The sequence below is a fragment of the Onychostoma macrolepis genome, chromosome 20 (assembly GCF_012432095.1).
Source record: "Onychostoma macrolepis isolate SWU-2019 chromosome 20, ASM1243209v1, whole genome shotgun sequence".
Taxonomy (NCBI): Eukaryota; Metazoa; Chordata; class Actinopteri; order Cypriniformes; family Cyprinidae; genus Onychostoma; species Onychostoma macrolepis.
The window spans coordinates 24,071,101-24,095,752 of NC_081174.1; the positions used below are offsets into that span (position 1 = coordinate 24,071,101).

Genomic DNA, 24,652 nt, shown 5'->3' on the forward strand with positions numbered 1-24,652 from the left:
TTTGTCGTTTACCACCAATTATTAGAACATGGTATAATTATTCTTGTGAGAGACACTGCAAAAGGTTGATTTGCATGATTTTATTACAGATTACAAAAATCATACACATTATGTGACAGATATAAAATTAAAAGCATGTAAAAATTAAATATCCATCTGGTTATATAGTGGCTTTATGTAGTCACATAAAGGATAAAACATTTACACACTGGACTTTTATAGACGGATACATTTATACAAGAAGCAAATTTATATACTGTACACATACACAAATCTGAGGCACGACAAAAATAATCATGTAGATTATTTACAGTTTCCACGGAACAACATTAATATCTTTCAGTTCATGACACAAAATGCAGAACATGTCAAAAACATGACCGATGATGTACCATCTCACGCTCTGCTATCAGTTTTGAACCTTCCATTAGGTTGAGTGCACCTGCATATGAAATTTGATTTTGGATTTGTCATATTCATCTTACCTTTTGAGTTGACACTGCATGTGCAATATTCAAACTACGTCTCCGACTTATTCTAGCAAATAATACTAGGTTTTTCCTCTGTCTAGTTGTATGCCTAATATGAATCCTATGTATTTTACTTTACTTTAAGAATATCTGATTATCGATTGTTTCCCAGAGATGTAAGGTTGCATAAGCTATACAACCTTATGTTTAAAAATGCAAGTAAGAAGACTGGATCAAAGTCTTTTGCTGGTCCTGGAACAACATTTTAATTAAAAACCCTTAAACTCTGAAGCATATGAACACATGCAGGTTATTCCTGTTATGCAGTACATTTTCAGTACATGTGTTTTAATAATATTAAATAAAATATACTCATAATTTAAGATGTGAATCATATTAGTTTTATTTTATAATGCTTTTCATATGGAAAAGGGGCTATTTATAAGGAAATATTTCGTGTCCGTTATTTTAATAATCAATTAATAGGTTTTCTCTTTAATTAGAGCCTTTCACAAAAGCTAATCCCTTATGACATGCAGGAAGTGAAAAACAGCGAAAGCGGTAAGTAGCCTATTCGCGATAGATTTGATTAATTCTCTTTTGTTTTGTGGTTGTCTCTCTAAAATATTATGTGCTGTTTGATAAAATTACCAAATAGATCTAATATAAGTCACTTGAGAAGACAGTTTTAGAAAATAACTTATAAAGGTTCGGTCACTAATACCGTTGCTCAACGAAATTTCGCGGGCGAATCCAGTCATTAGGAATATCGCGGGAATGGAAGTTTCACCTGAGGGTGAAATAGGTCTCACAAACTTGTTGACCAAGAAAACTACTCGGTTTAGTGGTGCTTCATCTTTATTGACCATTGAAATTTCGTTCATACCAGCAACTAAATGTAAGATAACTCTTAATCCCTAGCAATGGCTATATATATGTGTGTGTGTGTGACCCTGGACCACAAAACCAGTCTTAAGTGTCAATTTTTCGAAATTAATATTTATACAACATCTGAAAGCTGAATAAACAAGCTTTCCATTGATGTATGGTTTGTTAGGATTGGACAATATTTGTCCGAGATGCAACTATTTGAAATTCTGGAATCTGAGGGTGCAAAAAAAATCAAAATATTGAGAAAATAGACTTTAAATTTGTCCAAATGAAGTCCTTAGCCATGCATATTAGTAATCAAAAGTTTTGATATATTTACGGTAAGAAATTTACAAAATATCTTCATGGAACAAGATCTTTACTTAATATCCTAATGATTTTTGGCATAAAAGAAAAATCAATAATTTTGACCCATAAAATGTATTTTTGGCTATTGCTACAAATACACCCTAGCGACTTAAGACTGGTTTTGTGGTCCAGGGTCACATATATATATGGCAGCTAATCCCTTTAATAGAAATAGTTAAATGTCCAGCATAACAGGAATAGCTCTCCTAATCACAGTAAATTGTCACTGTGGTCCCTCTAAAAGTACATTTTAATGCAGAACTTTGGCACATCAACCCCAACATTATCAAAAATATACTGCTTATGGCATTGGTCCTTTCATATTATCATTTTGTTCGCTCTCTCTTGTTTTATAAATGACTGTGATATTCACATTTAAAATATATATTCATTTTATCAAAACAAATAGACAAAATATAGAATTCAATGAATTTCAGTGAGATTGCGAGGTCCTTAGGTTGATCATTTATGATGACTGGCCATTTAAATCGCTGTCACTTTAAAAAAACAAAAAACAAAAACAAAGCAACCATGCAAAGCAAACCTTTAAAACTCTTTCACAACACCACAACAGATCACAATGGCTACATTTTATCAGTAGACACAAGCTTTAAAACACAATAATCATCTGTCAAGTGTGTCTTTTATTAGTTTAAAATCATATTCTGTGTTCTATTTATATAAAATCTTCACATATAATGTAAAATGAACATTAGTGCACATTTAGGGGCTCTAAAAGTTGTTACCAAAGTAAGAATTAAAAGAAAACCGTGGTTAAAATGGAAAATGTTTTTTAAAAGACATTCAGAAATCATGTGCTTCATTATTGTATGTTACTGCTTTGACCTCAGTGTTGAACTACAGAGACATGAGAAATGTGTTGCACCACTTGCTGGAATGTCATAGAGTCATTGCGGCAGTGTGGCGGCACTGAGATCAGAGATGGAAATCCTGTGCAAAACGTGTGTGTGTGTGTGTCTGTCACCGTCACCGCAGACCACAGCTGGACAGAGCCTGAAGACATGAGATTATCACCAGAGTGACCCACAACAGCATCCTAGCAAGGTGAAGTGTGTAATTTCTGTGCCACTACTAGCGCCATCTAAGACTGCAAAATTAATGATTTAGTCCAAACATTTTTTTTCTTCCACTCCTTTTCTGTTGTTGTTCAAACTATGCTTAGAATGCAGTATTTAATAGTACTATATCTGTACTGTATATTCTACAGTTTTAATCAATTGGTGTGTAAAAATATCTTTTTCATCAGTTTGTTCAAATAATGAGGCAAAAAGTATAAAAATGATAGTTGATATTGCTACCACTTAGTTCATCACATTGGATGGAAGGTCAATTTAATTGCATTAATGCTGGAAAACAGTACAGTGCTCTGTTGTATTCTGCATACTTTGCAAATGTAGTACATCAAAATATTCTATACATCCAGAAATTTGTTAGTTAGGATGTTAGTACTACACTGCATGTATAAATCAGCAAGTGGCGTCCTCTTATCTAAATATGGTATAAAATTGCATTTTATATCACTTTTGACAGTCTGATCAAATAATAATTCAGGGAAATGTTGATAGAGTGGAAATGAAAACAGTAAAAAAAAAAAAACGTTACTATTTTAATTATGCTATTTATTAATATTTTAAAATGCAATTTATTCCTTTGAAGACTGGATTAATGGCTGCTGAAAATTCAGCTTCACCACCAATGAATTTGTTGGGATATCCTACAAATGTTTTACTTATACTAATCTCTAAACCAGGATAGTTACACACTTCACCTTTAATATCACTCTTAGTTGTTTCATTCATCAGCCATTTTGTCTCCACTGTTCTTTCAAAGCCACATGAAAACCACAACAGCACCTTCACTATCGCAGTCAGTGAGGAAGAACAGTTAATCACCCGCTTTCTTTTGCAAATAGTATTGGACCATGAGACAAGACATTAGTGAGAGATCGCCAACAAAATCCATAATTACACTTGAGCACAATCTCTTTTTAAGCCCTACAACAACATGCCACAGTTTGGCGGACATTCACATTGATTAGAGAACCATGCTGACAGCGGACGTAAAGGCTGGCTGGGGCATAATAAACCCTATTTTAATTGTTTTTAAGGAAGTCATGTCAATACCCATCTTTTACCCTCCCAAGACCACAGACAGACAATTACAGTACACTTCTGCTGTAATGTACGATGCCAGCCGGCCAAGCAAGACTTTGCAAAGTCACAATAAAAAGGCTCACAGTGATGCCTCCAGGCCTCATATTTATGTGCTGCTGCTCAATTCAGTTTATCTTTGCATACAGTATGTAAAACTAAACATCAACACTTCATTTTAAAGCTATTCCTCCCATAAACCAATGCATTTTTGATGCTGAAGATGCAGTTTTAAGATGGCACAGTGTGAAATCTTCTTCTTTTTTTATTTCCTTGTTAATCGATAAAAATGCATTTGGCATGTACTTATTCGTAATGATATGTAGATGATACATTTGCACAGTGTTTCCATTTCTGGCTTGGACCCTCAATGAAGCTTAATATGTGTGCATACATTTTATACAGGCAGCCTCCTCTCACCGATGCGCTTGGAGAACTTAGTCCATAGGGTCCTGGCACTGGGCGCAGTGGATCATGTCCTCGCAATAAGGCTCCACTTGAATGGTTGTGCTGTAAAAGCCAAATTTGGTCTGAAGCAGTTCAGTGGCTTCCTTTAAGACACTATGAGGGTCAGCATTCTCCTCTAAAATGGGGGGAAAAAACACGGTTTAGCCTAAACAGATGATGCTGCACATTAAAGTTCATATATTTTTACATTTTAAAACGAATGAACACATGAAATGCAAAAGGATTTAGGGTCATTCTCAGGTGCCATTTGTACATAGAAATTGTAAGTGCCTAGAAAATTGGCACTTACAATTTCTGGGAATTCAGGAATTACATTTGCATTTAATTTCATGATATGCGTCAACTCATTCCCCTATGGAAGCCTGTTTTCGCCACTGAATAAAAAATAAAAAAGGTAATTGTGACTTTTTATCTCACAATTCTGACTTTTTTTCTCATCATTGCGTGATGCAAACTCTGCGTGATATAAACTAGCAATTGAGAGACATAAAGTCGCAATTCTGAGAAATAAAGTCAGAACTGCGAGATATAAACTCGCAATTGCGTGTTTATATCTTACAGTTCGGAGAAAAACAGTCAGAATCGCGAGCAAAAAAGTCAGAATTGCGAGATATAAACTTGCAATTGTGAGAAAGTCAGAATTGCGAGTTTTCATCTCGCAATTGTGACTATAAATCGTAATTCTGACTTTGTAACTCGCAGTTGTGAGTTTATATCATGCAATTCTGAGAAAAAAAGTCTGAATTGTGAGTTTATATCTCGCAATTCTGACTTTATAACTCGCAATTGCGAGTTTATGTCTCTCAATTCTGTGGGGAAAAAAGTCAGAATTGTAAGATAAAAAGTCGCAATAACCTTATCTTTTATTTTTTTTCAGTGGTCGAAACGGGCTTCCATATTATTCCCCCTTCCCACACTCACAAAAAAAATTGACCTTGAGGCCAATATACTGTAACTATAATCAAATAATAATAGTAAATAAATAAAATATTACATTCAATTTGAACCACAGGGTCAAAAACTTCTTAATTTGTATAATAAATAAAATACAGTAAAATTTGCAAAATGTAAGTAAAATTTAAACCCATTAAAATGTAAGGGTAATAAATGGAGAGAAATTGAAATTTAATATTCATATAAAAATAAACATTTTAAAAATATAAATACTGTAATGTTTAAATGATAATAAAAATTACAAAATAATACAAATATTTTAAATATTTCATTTAAAAATGTTTAATTTCACACTTAAATAATATATAAAAAATGATGTACTAAATAACATGTCCTAACATGACACGAATGAGGCACAAAAAGGACACCTTTAACATAGCTTTTAACAAGACAAATGAACAGTTAAATAATACCAGTATAACCATGCAGTGAAGCATGCGTTATTTAATAACCTTACCAATAGCTATGTGAACAGACAGCAGACTCTGGCCAATGGTGAGAGCCCATAGATGTAGGCTATGCATGGCCTTCACTGCTTTCAGAGACAGCAGAACCTCCTTCACTGAATTAAACTCTATTCCTTTGGGTGCCCCTGAACACAGATACATGGCACTGAGTTTACAAGGATAGAGGCAAAACTGTCTGAGAAACTCATAGTTTGTATTTAAAGGTGATGTGTGTCATTTTCTTTTTTCATTTTAATATTTTGGGGGGGGGGGCTCTCTGTTGTTTGCACTTCACCTTTAAATGCAGAAAATTAAACAACATGTATTACGCAACAGAAAATATACTGGCATTGCATGCATATTTTAAGTGATTGAGAATAAGGTAACTGTAGTTAAAATATTAAATGAGAAAATTTACCCTCCATGAGAATGCGGAAGACATCTCTCAGGATGGTAATTGTAGTGCCCAGGACGAACACGGAGAAGAGGAAAGTGCAAATAGGATCGGCTACTTTGTATTCTGGCTGCATTAGAAGGTGGAGAGAGAATGAAGGTACTGATGCATTAAAGAACAAAATCAGATGGTTCTTCGTAAAGTGTCAAATTGAATTGGACTACAAATGTCAGAAGAAACATTCTCCACTCAAGTGCTTTCAAGAGTCATGGAAAGAATTCAGTGTCCTCTTCCTTTTCAAGATATACACTTCTTTCCAAATATTGGGGGTCAGTAATATTTTTAAAGGGCTCTTATGTTCAATAAGGCTGCATTTATTTGATCAAAATACAGTAAAAAGAGTAATATTGAGAAATATTATTACAATTGAAAATAACTTTTATTATTTCAGTATATTTTAAAATGGAATTTATTCAGCCAAAGCTGAAATGTCACATGATGCTTCAGAAATCATTCTGATTTCCTGATTTGGTGCTCAATTTCATATCAATGTTGAAAACAGTTGTGCTGCTTAATTATTTAGTAGAGATGGTGATACATTCTTTATCAAAATATAAGGTTAAAAAGAACAGCATTTAAATATATTTGAAATAGAAAACTTTTTAATATTAGAAATGTCTTTACTGGTTTTAATTTAATATATTTAGGCCCAGTTTCACAGACAGGGCTTAGACTAAGCCAGGATTAGGCCATAGTTCAATTAGGACATTTAAGTAATTTTTATAAACATGCTTAGAAAAAAAAACCTTACTGGTGTGCATCTTGAGACAAAACAAAGGCACTGATATATTTTAAGATCAGTCAGTGCAAGTTTCTTTCACTTGAAACAGCTCAGACTTACATTTTAATCTAGGACTAGGTTTAAGCCTTGTCTGTGAAACCGGGGGCAAATGTCTTAATGCATTCTACTGATTGCAATATTTGTCTTCAAAAAAAAATCTTACTGACTTTTGAACATAAGTGTAAATAATTGGTTTAGAATTTATTTTCTTTTTCTCAAAATAATGAATAAATATACAGTAAATATTCATATCTTTCATTAAACTTTCTCATGCCATTAAATAAGACAAAATAATTAAGATAATATAATTGACTTTATTTGCTTTTATAAATTACTCTTACTCTGCATGATTCATCAGATAATTAAAAAATACTGCCTGCAAAGGAAACAACTTTAAAATCCTTTAACAACACAGATTATTCTGATTCATTGGCTCGTGGAAGTTAATTGGCCCGAATGCCATTTTATATTGGGCTTTAAAGGGTTTGAAAGGATAATTCTTTGTCAGTGTTTCATTTACCCTGAAGTAGATAATGATGGCGGCCACCAGCACTCCAAAGCTCTGTAAGAGATCCCCCAAAACATGAATAAATGCTGCTCTGACACTGGTGTTCCCGTGATTACCCAGGAGGCTGTGGGAGTGGCCATGGCTGACAGGGCTCATCCCGTTCTCATCAATCTTGTGGTAGCCTGAACCGTGACTATGGAAGGTCGTGGAATGGTGTAGAATGTAGGCCATTCTGGAATATAAACAATAATGCACACAAAAGCATATCAGTTTAATAAAATTTTAGTTTTACTGTTTAATTTTTTCCAAATATCTGTACATTCCACAATTGCTAACTAAATATCTGAATTTTGACTTTATTTCTAATAATTGAGATTCTATATTAAAAAAAAAACTACATGGTTTGATGACAAATTTTGACAAAGCCTTGTCTGAAAGTTTGAAATAAACTTTGAAAAGCTTGAGGTTTCTAGCATAATTTAGCATATTGCATGTTTTAGTGTGTTGCTAACATTGGTCTCAGAAGAAGCAGCAGCAGCAGCATCTTCTATAGATTTGTCAAGCCAATATAATTATACCAAAACTTACTATTACAACTTTAGCTTCTTATAATTCCAGTGTCCATCTACTCACATGATGTTGACCACGACTGCACAACCTGAGGTGATGAGCATCACATAGCCTTCAATTTCGTAATCATTTTTTACTACCCTCTCAATGGCAAGATACACCAGCACCCCAGTCACGATCCAGATGGATATCACAGATACCAGGGCTCCCAGAATCTCTGTGAGACGTTCATTTGAGACAAATATGGTTTGGCATCACAGCTGGATATAACAAAGTCAAAATCTGCTTTAAAGGAATACAAGTAATGACTTAAAGGGATAGTTCACCCAAAAATTTGATGTTTATCTGCTTACTGTAGTTTACGCAAGCGGCGGAAGCGATCTGTCGCACGTATACGTCACTCATTGTTTACACAGTGCACAGAGATTGTGGAAGCGCTTCCGGCGCTTGCGTAAACTACGCCAGAGCACATACAGACGTCACGCACTGGATGCCGTGCACGCGCTCAGGGCAGTTGGACATAGTGGTGTATTAGAGGTAAAAAATGATAAAAAATGCTGTTCAGTTTCTCGCACAAACCGATCATTTCATGTCTTAGGACATCAATGTATCGTCACGAGCCGCAGGGTTTAATTTGGATTTGTCTTTGCATGGTTTTTACTCTCAAAGATTGTGTGCCCATTGACTTGCATTATATGACTGACAGACTGCAACGGTTTGAGTTAAAAATCTTCGTTTGTGTTCTGCTGAAGAAACAAAGTCACCTACATCTTGGATGCCCTTGGGGTAAGCAGATAAACATCAAATTTTCATTTTTGGGTGAACTATCCCTTTAAATTTCAGTCTGCTTCTCATCCAAAGCTATCTCATAACTTCAGAAGGTGTAGAATATAGCACAACAATAATATATTGATTTCTTTCGTGATATTATGTTTATTTTGGTGCTTGACAGACAAATGTGTTCACTATGAACAACTGTTGCATGGAAAAAAGTTATGTAACGATTCTTTGAAATTTATCCTTGTTACGCACATGGAAAAAACATACAGGAACATCTTGAAAGGTAAGCAAAGATTTTCTCTTTTTTGGGAGGTGAAATATTTATTTAATTGATATGCATGATTTAGATTTAACATTTTCAACTTGAATGTAAAATTTACTTGATAGAATTGAGATGGACACTCTGGGATGGACTAACCTGATCTGTGCCAGCCAAAGTTCATTATCTTGGTTGGTGGTCTTGAGGAGATCCACAAGGAGAAAAGACTGACCATCATACTGCCAAAATCCGTCAGAAGGTGGGCTGCATCAGTCATAATGGCCAAGCTGTGGGCTAGATAACCACCTGCATCACAAGAACAGCAGATAAATAAATAACTATTAGAGAGATACACTCTTAAAAATAAAGATTTCAAAATGGAGTTTTCACAGAGGTGCCATAGAAGAATCTTTATTTTTAGGCTTGTAGATAGCGATAATTTGCTTTTATAATCCACCATAGAGCATTCACCATAAATGTTATTCATTATGAAATGTCTTCATTTTATTTTTCTCTGAAAACATTTTTGAAGTCAGGCACAAATGTCTTTGGAGAAAGCTTACACAGTATAACACAAGTCGTGACCTTTGGGCAGTCGTGGCCTAATGGTTAGCGGGTTGGACTTCGAGTCTCGGGTCCGGCAGGAATTGTCGGTGGGGGGAGTGAATAACCAGCGCTCTCTTGCATCCTCAATACCACGACTGAGGTGAGACCCTTGAGCAAAGCACCGAACCCCCAACTGCTCCCTGGGCGCCACAGCAATATGTGTGTGTTCACTACTGTGTGTGTGCACTTGGATGGGTTAAATGCAGAGCACAGATTCAGAGTATGGGTCACCATACTAGACCACGTAATTTCTCTTCACTTCATAAATCATTTGTAGTTTAAAAGAAAGAATGACTCATCATTATTTTTAAAGTGTACATGGATTGTGAATGCTTACTTGAACAAAAAAGTGCTGTACAGGCTGAAAAAAAACACAGAAAAGCCTGCTTATCACATTTAATATGAGTCAAGGACTGGTTTTGATCCAGCATTTTTCAAGTAATTTTGTGCTGCAATGACAAATTGCTTAATCCATCATCTACTTGGTTGTGAAATGCAATCAGAGCATTTATTTTGAGGAGAACAACTTTGGCATTCAAAGACAAAGCAAAATAAATGGCTTGCACTGACGTTTTATATATATATATATATATATATATTTAATTGATATATATCAATCATACTTTGTATTATATAGTAGTTAAAGGATTAGTTAAAAAAAGGAATTTTTCTGGAAATATACTCTAGATGACCTTCTAAGATGTAGATGAATTTGTTTGTTGAACAAATTTGAAGAAATGTAGCATTATGTCACTTGCTCATCAATAGATCCTCTGCAGTATCTATATCATAATCCATCTATATCAACTCCAGTAATAAACAAATCCATTATTAAGATCCTCTATTCATAACATGCTTTCTTCAATGAAAAAGTCTGCAAGTCTGAATCAGGAGAGAAATATGCACAGATCAAGCACCGATTACAAGTGAAAACAGTTCAAAACCATTCTAATCTTATATGTCGGAGAGATTTTGATGTGAGGACAACAGGGGATGGACTTCTTCACCAGAGGAAACGTTATTATTATGGATTATGGACTCGTGGAAACAATGTTTTAAAGTTAAAACACAAACATGCAGCTTCAAAAGACATTAATTGATGGACTGGAGTCGTGTGGATTATTGTGATGTTTTTATCAGCTGTTTGGACTCCTTCTGATGGCACCCATTCACTGCAGGAGATTCATTGGTGAGCAAGTACCATAATGCTCCAAATTTCTCCAAATCTGTTCCGATGAGGAAACAAAGTCATCTACATCTTAGATGGCCTGAGGGTAAGTACATTTTCAGCAACTTTTCATTTTTGTGTGAACTACTCAGTGGTAAAACATAGCCTTAACTTTGATGTGATTTTAATGTAGTCTATTACATTTATGAAAAGTAATGTTAGATTTATGCTAATTCTTCAAAAATTCTGGCTTCATTTTCCAAAAAGGCACAGTATTCTTACCTATAACTTCTCCAATCATGAAAATCAGACAGACTATGGAAGCAATGTACAGTTTCTTCTTAGCTACGAGTTTCTCATGGCTGTCATCAAATGCTGCTTTTTTTCCATGGCAATGTGTTCCAACGGGCCTCTTCAGCTCGATAGCACCAGCCATATCACCATTTCCCATAGGCAAGTTTGGACAACTTTCTTTGGAACCTGAGAATTCACTGTAAGAACAACACATAATTTGCAGTGACACCATTATAAATCAGCCATCACACAGATACTATAATACCAGTTTTTGATTCTGTCTTATTAGGGAGTTATAGAAATAAGATGTGCAAACTTCAGATCATGTAAATTGCCTGTGGCCCAAAATGCTGCCATTTCTATGACCCTAACAGATGTGTGTGTGTGTGTATATGTAAATTGTATATTTTTATTTTTATTATATATATATATATATATATATATATATATATATATATATATAAATCATATGTATAAGTGCTTTGTAGAGGAAAATATTGTGTGTAAATACACAGCTCATGCCATGAGGACACAGATCAGTCTGAGTTTAAATCTGCTGACATGGTCGGTTTTGGTCCTTCTGTCTTGTGTGTTGATGAGAGAGACGCTATGATGGGGCTAATGGGGCGGAAAGCGCGATCTCGGTGCGCATGAGATAACCGGAGTACTGCATCACGCGCGCACGAGCGCTGCTGCTGAACGGAGGCAGTCGAGTGGAACACGGCGTCTGTTTAATCACCCCACCGGGACACAGACGTGATACACTGGATGAGTTTTTTTCCCTTTTGTGCAGACCTAGACCAGCAAGACTACATACATGCAACACATTTTTTTTGTTTGTTTTTTGATCTGCTGACACTATGAAATTGAGCCTTTACTCTACTTATTGACTTCATCAGAATTCATTTGCAGTTGAGTAGGCCTATTATTAAATATAACAGTATTTAAAGTATTTATTTATAATATAAAGTAACTGTGCTGAAAGGAAGTGTGCAGAGATTTATTTGCATGAGAATTTTTTTTTATTGCATGAGAATAAAATAAATAAATCCTGTTCCAGAGGAATATATATATATATATACACAAAAATCTTAAGTTTTTCAAAGTAGCGTAGGCTACTCTAGAAATGTGGGTTTTGTAAATAAAGAAATAATAATAGAACAGTAAAATATTGTTACAATCGCGTTTTTGTAAGTAAAACCACAATGCACCTTATCTTTTACGGTTCCTAGAATAATATTGGTTAGCCGATGCATTACGTTTCGCCTTATTTTGTAATCTTATATATAAGTTTGTTTATTTTTTATAACATTTTATGTTTATTTTATGTGTATTTAGTTTTACCATTGTGGTGTTTTGGGTTTAATTATTAATTATAGTCCTTTCCTTCCTTAATTTGTCAATATACACCCTGGAGGAATCAGTTAGCAAATTATTAACTGTAAATTTGTGTTTTTTTATTATAATGTAATGTTGGATGACAACCAATAGTTGTCGATATTTTTGAAAGTAGATTAGTAGCCTTTAACATCTTATCGGTAAATACAATGGCACCTAATGCATGAAACGTCACCGTATTTATTTTATTTTATTTTTTTACAATGAATTTCTGACAACCACAGCTGGCATGCAGGTTTAACAGCTTTTATAGTAGCCTATGTTTTAATAAGACAGTGTATGTCCCTCCTCTAATCTAACACTATTTCCGCTATTTATTGAATGCATAAAATGCTCTTTAGTGGTTAGGTGCATATGGAGATGTTTACAGGTTGGCAGAAGGTTTTCGGCTGAAACATGCTGTCGATCTTGTGGCAGTGCAGTAAAGCATTGTGATGTGATGTTCTGTAATTGATATAACTTGATTTGTTGGTTTATGAATAAAAAAACAATAGCCAGTAATAATTATAGTTGAAAAATAGCGAGCATTTATCATATCGTGTGCATTTACTTTTTTTTTTTTTCTTCGTTAAAAACAAAACGATTTAACCCGGCTGTTTTTCCATTTGAGAAAACATAATTCTAATTCACACCTAATTCTGGATAGCATATACTTCTTAGGTGCCCTTGTTCCATGTCCTTCTAAATTTGTTCAGGTGACCTGTTGATGTATCATTACGTAGCCTACTATTTTGAAAATACCTTTTTGTTAATATAATATGTCACCAAGCTAAATAGATAAGTGACCCTTTTATTTGTTTCAGCAGCTTTAGTACGCCTTTGCCACATCCATCTAAATTCATCCTGAATTTGTGCTCTCGCCATTTCTCACTCAAGCCCACAATCCAACTAATGGAAACAGCAGCCTGTTCATTGCAATTCACTGCACACAACTTGAAATTGATTTCTAAGGCAATATAACACTTGCTCGATCGCTTGTGATAACTATCACCTGACTTTTACTCATTTTATCGCCCAGTTTTACGTATGTTCTGAATAAAACTGTGCGATGAAATGTTCTATATTTACGCATTTTAAACGTAATATAATCGTACTGTTCCTCGACATCATCCTAAATTCCACAAAAATGTAAAAGCTATTTTATACAGCTTTGGCTAAAAAAAAAAAAAAATGGGTTCGTGAAAATTGTGTGCTAGTCACACTATTAACAAGAGTATTTCCACCCATCTGCCTTTGCATTTAAATATTTAAAACATATTTTCACCTTCTACTTAAAACACATTGTGTAGTTTTTTGTGTAATTGTCATATTTTCGTATTATTCATGATAAATGCTGAGTAAGTTTCGTTACGGTCCTCGAATTTATCTATTAATGCCTAATAATGAGCCAAAATTCTGAGTAAAATATCTCTACGTCTGACGAAAATCAAAAAGTGTATTACCACCAGGAAGCTGCTTATAATTAGGAGTAGTTGGGAGCATAATATTTAAATAACATAACATTCATAAATATTTTCTTAAACATGTATATGTTATCATTTCTGAGTTCACGTTGGTCTTTTTTAATATTGATCCTGAAGTGAATCTGTCCATGGTGCTGAAACCGTTCTAACACCTGCTTCTTTAGGATTATTTTAGTGAGGCGTACAGAGGAAGAGAAAAGGTCTGATAAAAAGAGAGTTTGATAACAATTCCATTTTTTCATCTGATTTTTATTACTGTTATAAACACAATGAAAACTCAGCCCATATGGAAGCCATGCTATGTAGACTACGTTCATTCTTCTGCTCACTAAACTTCCCTGAGGCCATTGTTCAAAAAAGCTACTGTCCAAAATGAACTCAAGCATAGATTTATTATTATTTTTCATTAAACATCTCACGCACTGCATGCTTAACAAATGCACATTATAATTAACGTCTGTATTCAGAATAAACATGGATGGCTTTCATGAGGTAACTAAGACTGGCGCATATGGCTTTTGAATTAGTGTCACAATGGGGTAATATCAGACTCCATATGTACGCTGTGACAGGTCTGTAATGTCGAGAGGATTTTGGAAAGATTTAGATATTCTCAATAAGACCTAACTATTTTAAACTGCCATTTTATTATTATTATTATTATTAATAAATGTTTGATTCCCCATACAATGCAACACAACATACAGATCAATTTTATAATTCTGATCATTAATTGTGCACCAATTTCCAGACCATGCATTTTCGAATCACACTAATATCTCCCAAATGATTATTATTATTATTATTAGATAAATAATTGAAATAGATTAATATAATTTTACCTGTTAAGTTTTAAAGAGTATATTTTGGCATTTCTTTCGTTGATGAGATGCGATTTCTCTGAAGACGGTGGAGGATCCATGGTCCTGTGCAGCTTCAGTGACCAGTGAAAAAACGAATTAATAAAAACCGTACCGAGTATTAAAATATGCGTTTTTAATAAGACGGCAAAATAATAATTCTTTCAAGCCATTTTCGAAAGATTCAAGAAATGAGTGAAAGCACTCATTGCATCGGATTCACAGAAAAGAGAAAACAAGCTTGCAGTCAGTAATTCCGATGCTGTATGCGGAGTCGGCAAACTTGGCTGTGGGTGAGATCGGATGGATCTGCAGATCATTGAAGATTCAGCAGTCCGGTCAACTCATTTACAGATCTTACTATGGCGAAGGCATGGTTATTAATACTCATGAGCTAAAGGTAGGCTTATGAAAGCAACGTCATCATTAGAAATGTATTATTCAGAAGCCAGTCGTTCGCTATTGGAGAGCTACCAAAGCAACGTCACCAGGTCGTAATGAATAATTACGAGCTCATCCTTCGCTGTAGTATGATTGGTGAAAGGCGGCAGCGCAGGTTTTACGTGAATGAAGTCTGCGTCTGATGGGAATGAATGAGTCTGCCTAGTGTTTGGAACTAATCATGTGCTACAAAGGGGTGTACATGCATGTAAAACAAACTTCTATTCAGTTCGAGGCGTTTTGGCTTACAAAAATGCGACGCGAGGTTAAGCTGACTTGAATTGAGTGCACATATAGCTCCCGATCGGGGTGAAGTTCATGGGATTTTGTACACAGAATGATAAGAGCAAACATTATTTTAACATATATTATTATTTCACACTCAGTATTTTAACTTAAGCGCTGCAAGCCATGTAACGTTATACAGTGCCTGACAAGACAGATTTTCTGTTACGCAAAACAAGTAACGTTACTTTAATTCCTTAGCTTACTGCCGTTACTGTGGCAGCCAACAACAGCACAGCAACCCTCTGCACATTTTTATATGTAGTTTAAGTAGTTATATAGAAAAAGTTTCAATTCAGTCTATCTTTTTTTTTTTCTTACCCCGTTTTAACTGATTTCTATGGAGACCGGAACACGAGACCCAAACGGACGTTAGAATCCATCATGGCGCCGCTCATCGGTTATTCGGGAAAAAGCTCTTCGTGCATGCCCTCAGATTTAATTATTTTTTTGAAAATACATTAGAATATTATAAAGAAACATGTATATAAACAATAGTAATATGTAGCATTATATGTAAAATATAATAGTAATATGTAGTATTATAAAGCAAGCATATTAATATGTTAACACACACACATACATATGTGTGTATATTTATTTATTTATTTATTTATTTATATATATATATATATATATATATATATAAAATAAAAACAAGCAAAGATCATTCGTATTTACTACGCGCCAGGCGCCAACGCAAGCATGACGCAAACGCACTTCCGGACATGCGTTTTCGCGCGTTAGCGCCACACAAACATGGCGATGACAATGAGCCAAAGTGATGCCCAGGTGCAACAGAAAGAAGGAGAAGAGGATGATCCATCGATGTCTAGATCTGACAGGTGTGTAGATCAAGTTCCTGTCGAGCTCTGTAAAGTGCTGGTGTGATCAATACGTGATCCGGTTAATAAATAAAGGGCAGCGTCGGGTTGATCAGAGGCAACAGTTCAGCAATCGACGCGAGTGTTTACACAGTTTATCTGCTACTGTTGGTCTTATTTTGACAGGTTAAGATCTAGAGCATAGAGAATGAGCAGAACAGACGCGCATTTGTTTCTGGGGCTGCTGGCGTGGCAGATCTGCTGCTCACGTCAATGCAAAAGGCATATGAAGAGGGACTTTTAAAGCAGTTTCCAGATCTAATATATATACACGACAGTACTTTTTTTTTTTTAATGCAAATAGTTCATACTGTCCACTTTTGTGTGTGTGTGTGTGTGTGTGTGTGTGTGTGTGTTTGTGACAGAGAAATATCGTATACACTACATGTAAAAAGTTTGGAGTAATTCAGATTTTTTTGTTTATGATTTCTTATGTTCACCAATACTGCGTTTATTTGATCAAAAATACAGCAAAACAGTAATATTGTGAAATTTAATTTAGTCCTGTGATGGCAAGGCTGAATTTTCAGTAGTCATAACTCAGTTTTCAGTGTCATGATTCTTCAGAAATCATTCTAATATGCTGATTTGGTGCTCAGTTATTATAGGTGCACTGTTATTAATAATTGTTCTTATTAGTGTCTATATATATATATATATATATATATATATATATATATATATATACACACACACACTATATTGCCAAAAGTATTGGAACACCCCCTTCTAATGAACAGGTTTGACTACTTTAGTAATTTCCATGAGTACAAACCTTAATGTTAAAGCATATAATGATATTCTAGGGAATTGTGTGCTTCTAATTTTAAAGCAACAGTTTGGACAGGACTCTTTTCTATTCTAACATGACAATGCCTCTGTGTATAAGGCAAGGTTCAAAAAGAAATGATTGATTTAGTCAGTGTGGAAGAACTTGACTGGTCTGCATAAAGCCAAGTCCTAATCCAAGCTGAACACCTCTGGTGTGACTTTAAATGCAGATCTTGAGCCAAACACCAATGACTTGTACATACACTATATGGACAAAAGTAGTGGGACACCCCTTCTTTAGAACAGAAAAAGGCACTTCCAAAACTGTGGAAATAAAGATGGAAACATAATTCATGTATTTAAAAACTTTATTTCCATCAGTTTTGGAAGTGTCTAAAATGACTGTACCCAAGTCATTGGTGTTTGGTGATGTTTTTTTCCTCAAGGTCTGCATTTAAAGCAATTAATTTAAATTTAAATCAATAATTTATTTTTGTCCAAACCGTTGCTATAAAATTAGAAGCACACAATTCCCTAGAATATCATTATATGCTTAAACATTCAGGTTTTTGCTCATGGAAATTACTAAAGTAGTCAAACCTGTCTATTAGAAGGGGGTGTCCCAATACTTTTGGCAATATCGTGTGTATATATTAAATCTTAAAATTATGATTTAAATTTTTTTTAAAAGCATTAGAATGATCATGTGACACTGAAGACTAGAGTAATGGCTGCTGAAAAAAAATCAGCTTTGCCATCACAAGAAAAAAATATTTTAAAATATATTAAAACAGAAGGCAGTTATTGTAAATTGTAATAATATTTCACAATGTTACTTTAATTTGGTCAAATAAATGCAGCCTTGATGAGCATAGGATACGTCTTTCAAAAACATTTAAAATCATAATTACTCCGAACTTTTAATTAGTAGTGTATATTAAGGAAAAATACATATTTCCATTTACTGTTTCACAAAATTTCTCATATTCCTTGTATTCCTTTCAAAAAATCCAAAGAATTGGCAAAATGTGTACAACATATCACACCACCGACGATAGAATTTCATGTGAACTGCGCTTAATCCATGTAAGCCTAGTCTGTGAGTCAAAGCAAACATCCTGACCTTTTCAGTGCTGCCATTGTGTGATGGACTGTACTTCACTCTGATGATTTATTAGCGTCAGTGAGTGTCCAGTGTCTGTCCATGTGATGAGAGCCTTACTCAAATGAGGCTCCAGGTTTGACTGAGCAGATGTGTGGTTTCCTGGACAGGATATAAAGAAAGGTCTTAGTCCCTCTACCACACTAACAGAAAGCATCATGTGAGTAGCTCTTTCTGAGGGAATCGTAAAGACCCAGATTCCCTCAAGCTCTCTATGAAACAGTGTTTAATAGCTGTGCTCGGGTCAGATGGGGCCATTCATGATTTCAAAGGCATGTCTGATGGCAGTATGGACACTCACACTTACCTTTCGCTCTGTTAATGGATAATTGATCAGTTATTGATGATTGTTAATTGAGCTTGTGTGACATTAAAAAATGTTTGCACATTCTGTTTCCTAAATGGAAACCTCTCTTTAAGCAAATGCTATTGTGTTTAACGTGCATTTATTTATTTATTTGTTGTGGTAGTGGCGAGGATTCTCTCGATGGCCTTATGAGACACAGATGTCCCCTGACCCCTTCGCTGTCCCCACGGAAACGGACCACCAGCCAAAGCAAAACGGAGCCTCCACTTCTGAGGACGAATAAGAGGACAATCTACACCGCAGGACGTCCACCCTGGTACAATGTTACTGGGACCACCTTTAAAGAAGCTTTTGTAATAGGTACAACATATATGCATGCCTTCCATTCGATCACTACAAATCAGTCTTATTATGTGCAGTGAATTAACAGTTTATGAAAACATTGCACAATTAGACGTTTATCAAGAAAGTTAAGTGGATATAATTAAGGTTTCATATTAATAAACATCAATTAAAAATAACTGTTTTCTGTTTTAATAGATTTTAAAATGTAATTCATTCCTGTGATGGCAAAGCTAAATTACTCCAGTCTTCGGTGTAACATTATCCTTCATAAATCATTCTAATATACTTGTAATAATGTGCATTTCTTATTATAAATATTGAAAACGTTTGTACTGCATATTTTTGTGGAAAATGTGATAATTTTTAAATGAATAGAAAGTTCCAAAGAACAGCATTTGATTTCTGAAATAGAAATACTTTTGTTTAATTTATTATATCCTTGCTAAATAAAAGTATACATTTCTTGAAAAAAAATCATAGTGACCCAAAACTTTGAACAGAGCCTGTATTCTTAAAGATTCTAAGAATCCTCTCAGAGAGCTCCTAATTTAGCTTAAAAATTTCTAACTAGGAGTCTTAGCTTAAAAGTGATTACTAATAGACGCTGAGATCGGTCACTCGTTCACGGTGTAGTATTTCCTGTACAGTGAATGGCACGTGGTGCACAATGTAGGTGATAGGGAAAGATTCAGATGAGGTCTGTTTCGCGTTATGTCACGCGAACCGCGGCAGTGCGCGCAATCTGATCCGGACTTTGGCTCCGGACTCATATGCACGAGTCGGCATTTCATAGTTTCATATTGAATCTAGGGATAATCTATTAGACTGTGGCTGTCAAATGTGGCTTTACCGAGCTCAACGGCTCTGGCCCGAGCAGATATATAAACAAAACACTATTGGCTATTTTAAAAAGGGGGCGGGGCTGCTCGATGTCCCACCCTGTCTTCCTGTTTCAGTTGAAATTACATCACCACATAGAATAACACTGCGTGTTTCAAGGCACTTCAGGGGACCTTTAGGTGTTTTATAGGAAATGAACAGCGGCACAATAAGGTTCTGAAAGTGCTGTAATTGTTTGTGTGATCACTTCGCTTATAGAAGGTTGTGACCGACCCAAATCATCACTGCTGCATAGTTGCATTTTTCCAGTTGCTAAATATGTTAATGTAGTGATTACTTCCATTTCTGGCGCTATGGCATTTCTGGCATTCTGTCGGAGATGTTAGCGTGTCTCTAATAAGATCGTCACAAACATGATCCCTGCACGATCTCATGTGTAGCGTCTTATTAACTCACTGTCATACATTGTGTGCAACACACTTCTTCTCCCTCTTCATGTTTCGTCCATTTTCTCCACTGCTAAAGAAACTCTTAAGCCTCTTAAAAATCCTCGTCTGTACTCCTAACAATTTTTGACCTTAAGACCTCTTTTAAGTGTTAAGATGCATTCTGAATTACTTTTTTCTTTACTACACTCTCAAAAATAAAGGTACAAAAGCTGTCACTGGGGCGGTAACTTTTCAAAAGGTACATGTTTGTACCTAAAGGGTCCATTTTGGTACCTTAAAAGTACATATTAGTACTTAAAGTGTACATATTTGAACCTAATAGGTACAAAAGTGTACCTTTTGAAAAGGTACCGCCCCAGTGACAGCTTTTGTATCTTTATTTCTGAGAGTGTAGGATCTTTTCTTTAATCTTAAGAGGAAACACCCACATTTCTAAGAATTTTCTTAGAATTTTGTTACTAGGAGGAACTCTTAGCACTAAGATTTTATGAATACGGGCCCAGTAGTTTATATGTCTTAAAGCAAGGTTTAAATCTTTTGTGAAACTTTTTGTATTGAATGCCTGAAGGCTTACACTTTTGTCGTGTGTGAAAACATGAGCTCTGTCAGGACTGAGCTCTGAGGTCATTAGTATGCAATCCATTACTCACAAAGAGCCTGTCGTATGGGTTACAATTTCACACTTGGATGTACTCCAGTCAATTATTCCTGTAAAAAATACAGGTGTGGCTGTCGTCCCTGCTCGCTCAGTCAGAGAGAAACTAATAAATCCACCCAAGTGGAATGATCTTCCTTTAACAAAGGTCAGAGGGAGGCGAGAGAGGACATAACAACACTGAAGCAGTTTTAAGTAACTTTAGTCCATTACAACAAGAAGCTTTTTGTTGTTCCCACTGGTGGTGCATCTCATTTTATATGTTGTTTTCTTTATGGCTTTTTATTCTGGAGACCTTTCTGATACTTAAAACTTTAGTATCTGAAAATGTAGTGGTCAGCATAATGTCTCACATGACTGGCTTTACAGTCAGACGAGTTGTATAATCTGTTTTTCTTGTCTGATGAGCAGACTTTTTATTTTTGGATATATCCCTTACTACTTTTAAGGCTGAAAATAATTTATTAACCTTGTATATGAGTTTTATTTATTATTATAATATAACAGGGGTGGTGAACTCCGGTCCTGGAGAGCCGCAGCCCTGCAGAGTTCAGCTCCAGCCCTAATTAAAACTCGCCTGCTTGTAGCTTTCTAGTAACTTTTCAGACTAGTGTTGTCACGGTAACAACATTTTTATATTCGGTACCGATACCAGTGAAAATAGTACCAATTTCGGTACCAAAGCAAAACACAAAAACATGCTAATTAAAACACGCAATTTTTTTATTAATAAAGTCAAACAAAAATAAAATGTACAAAAAACTTTGCGGAGGCAACCGGTTCTTCGCCTCCACGTCGTGCATTCAAATCGTTTAATGCACAGCTAGCCGTTGATTATCCCTTACTTAATTCGTCTAAATTTTGACGCATTCCGTGACATTCCATGTTAAACTGTGAATTCCGTTTTTATAACTGGATTCCGAGATTCCGTCCATGTTTTCGGCATCGCCGAAATCATAGGGCCGTACGCGTGCTCTGTACCACCGGTACTTAAAAAAACCTGGTACCGTGGCGTTTTCATTTATTTAGTACTGACTTGGTAAACTCTGCAGGGCTGCGCTCTCCAGAACCGACGTTCGCCACCCCTGTAATATAATATTATATTATAATATTTTGAGTGAGTGGCTCTGAAGTAATATTGTAAATTGCACTGAATCTGTAACCGTATTGTTTTTTTGTTTTTTCCATATATTTTTGAGGATTTATTTAAGAGCCACTTTTTAATGAAAACGTTACCTTGATAAAATTCATGACTAAATTCAAGTTTATGTTAATTATGTCTGTCTGGCATAATTAATGCATTGAATACTGCCAATTTTCCAATGCTTTTTGTGGGTATTTTCTGATTTAATGGATTCTGGTCATTTGTTACATGATCTTGATGTCATGTCATGTCATGTCATGTCATGTCATGTCATGTCATGTCATGTCATGTCATGTCATGTCATGTCATGTCATGTCATGTCATGTCATGTCATGTCATGTCATGTCATGTCATGTCATGTCATGTCATTCAGTGTTTCTGAAGTAATATTGTATTCACAATGTAAATCAAATCTAAAACCTTGTTGTTTTTTTAAACCTTAATAAAAATTAAGACTTAAGGTATTAAGGTATTCTATAGTCTTTGCTTCAACATAGCAGCAAAATTCACTATTGCTGTGACAAATAGAAGTTTGCAAATATTGACTTTTTGTGCATTTGAACAAGCTCCAGCTTCTGTTGTGTCCTGCAGGTCTGTGTGGAGGAAGTGCCTCTGGGAAAACCACTGTGGCCAATAAGATCATAGAGGCTCTTGACGTTCCTTGGGTTGTTCTGCTCTCTATGGACTCTTTCTATAAGGTACTTCACAACTGAGTTAAAGAAGACCCAGCCTGAATACATCTGGTTTGAATTTCCTTTCTATTTAAGTGAGGCATTTCACTCCAAATCCAATTACTTGTTTCATCAGTGGTATTATTGCTCCTAGTTGCATTTGCAGACCACTGTACCATTAAAGTACTTCAAATGGAACTTCTTCATGTGTTGAAACCATTGAAGCATTAATATCATTTGCTCTTGCCCCTGTTGGATGAGATGAAACCCTGTAGGATCTACTCATCAATCCTTATTTGATTTAATGGCATATCCTCCAGCTTATTAGTGGTCTAATTAAGTGGTTCAATCAGTCAATCTGTTTCTCTCTGGTGGGAAGTCTACAGGGCACTTTCATTGAATAGTACCCCTTTTTTATTGTTAAGCTCTACATTTCTACACCACTGAAAAAGTGTAATGTTCACTCTAATCTTATTTCAATTCTCTTTTCTTCCCGTCTTTCAGGTTTTGAGTAAAGAGGAGCAGGAGTTGGCGGCAAGAAACGAGTACAACTTTGATCATCCTGATGCCTTTGATTTTGAACTGCTGGTAACTGTGTTGAGAAAACTGAAAAAGGGCAAAAGCATCAAAGTGCCAGTGTACGACTTTACCAGTCACAATCGTCGCAAGGAGTGGGTAAGCATGTGTGCGATTGTCTGGTTAGTATGCATGAGCTTGTATAGATGGTTTTCTCCTTCAGAATAAAGCTATGTAGTTTCTGCATCCCTAGCTTTACCAAGCAAAATTGCAAAAATAATTTGGATGCTCGAAACATAGCGTCTCAGGGGAAATAAACCCACAAACAGTTTACTTACAGTTGTCTTATGTTTTTAGCATAGATAAATACTTTAGAGTAAAGGTCATTGCACACTGAGCCCGAAGTTTTCGTATGCGTTTTTTCATGCACAGAAACCTTGCACACTGAGTCCAATGCGTATTAATTAATCCGTTGCGAAAAAATTTGCAAATCCGTACTAAATGAAGGCTTCAAGCAGTGAGGATGATTTTGTTGTCTTCTCGCTTCTTAAAAAGAGAAAAAGAAAGGAAATATTGGGTCCATCCAATTCTGAGAGGAAGGAGAGTTCCCCTTCCTTAAGGAGCACCGGGATTATCACGGGCGATTAAGTTTACTTCAGGATGTCAGTGGCTCAGTTTGATGCTTTGCTAGCGATACTAGAGCCACATATTAAAAAGACCACCAATTTCTGTGAACTCGGTGTGCAAGGATCTTTACAGTGCTTTGTGCTGTGAGACAAAGTAGACGAACTTGACAATCACCATTCTGGATTTTGGCGTTCACTTGTACAGTGGCTCTGAATGGTCAAAACACCTCACAAAATGCTTGCTACGGATGCGGAAAACACAAAAAATGAACCAGATCCGAATTTTTTTATGATGGACGAAAGTTTTGGAAGCAGTGTGTAAATGTGATTGACACAACGTGAGGTGTATTTTTTAAAATCTTTTTACAAGATATAATATTGGTTTTGGGTGTCCCCAGAATATGTCGTTGAAGTTTCAGCCCAAAATACCCAACAGATGGGGTGTGTCAAGAGCTGATTTGGAGTGTATCGCTTTAAATGCAAATGAGCTGCATATTCTCCGCCCCATCTCTGCATTGCATATCTAATTTACAGCAATAAACAGCTGGTAGAAGCAACATAACTGAGAGCGAGAGAACCGGTGTTTAGCCTTACATATGGGAAGCCAAATGCACTGAAAGTGGGAAGAAACAGTGCGATGTTACAGAGCTTGCACCGCGCTGACCTG

The 24,652-nt window shown here is 35.5% G+C and overlaps 2 protein-coding genes across 8 annotated transcripts in view; one reads left to right on the plus strand and one right to left on the minus strand.

The window, feature by feature from the left end:
* Positions 1-84: 84 nt before the first annotated feature.
* slc30a2 (solute carrier family 30 member 2) overlaps positions 85-24,652 on the minus strand; it is a 38,489-nt gene continuing 13,921 nt past the window's right edge. The window contains exons 1-9 of one of the 4 annotated variants that reach the window (XM_058755102.1): positions 14,872-15,129; positions 11,157-11,365; positions 9,260-9,406; positions 8,125-8,278; positions 7,504-7,723; positions 6,167-6,272; positions 5,760-5,894; positions 4,301-4,463; positions 85-2,723 (exon numbers count right to left, since the gene is read on the minus strand). In XM_058755102.1, the coding sequence (XP_058611085.1) occupies positions 4,318-4,463; positions 5,760-5,894; positions 6,167-6,272; positions 7,504-7,723; positions 8,125-8,278; positions 9,260-9,406; positions 11,157-11,365; positions 14,872-14,951 (1,197 nt within the window). In that variant the 5' untranslated portion in view covers positions 14,952-15,129 and the 3' untranslated portion in view covers positions 85-2,723; positions 4,301-4,317. Of the gene's footprint in view, positions 4,464-5,759; positions 5,895-6,166; positions 6,273-7,503; positions 7,724-8,124; positions 8,279-9,259; positions 9,407-11,156; positions 11,366-14,871; positions 15,130-15,936; positions 16,042-18,393; positions 18,535-24,652 lie in introns of those variants that run through there. The other 3 variants (XM_058755103.1, XM_058755104.1, XM_058755101.1) reach the window with 3 other exon arrangements.
* si:ch211-243j20.2 (uridine-cytidine kinase-like 1) overlaps positions 9,660-24,652 on the plus strand; it is a 40,363-nt gene continuing 25,370 nt past the window's right edge. For 2 of the 4 annotated variants that reach the window (XM_058755100.1, XM_058755099.1), the window contains exons 1-4: positions 16,321-16,460; positions 18,903-19,099; positions 22,764-22,870; positions 23,348-23,518. In XM_058755100.1, coding sequence (XP_058611083.1) covers positions 16,375-16,460; positions 18,903-19,099; positions 22,764-22,870; positions 23,348-23,518 — 561 coding nt within the window. In that variant the 5' untranslated portion in view covers positions 16,321-16,374. Of the gene's footprint in view, positions 9,807-16,320; positions 16,461-18,902; positions 19,100-22,763; positions 22,871-23,347; positions 23,519-24,652 lie in introns of those variants that run through there. The other 2 variants (XM_058755096.1, XM_058755097.1) reach the window with 2 other exon arrangements.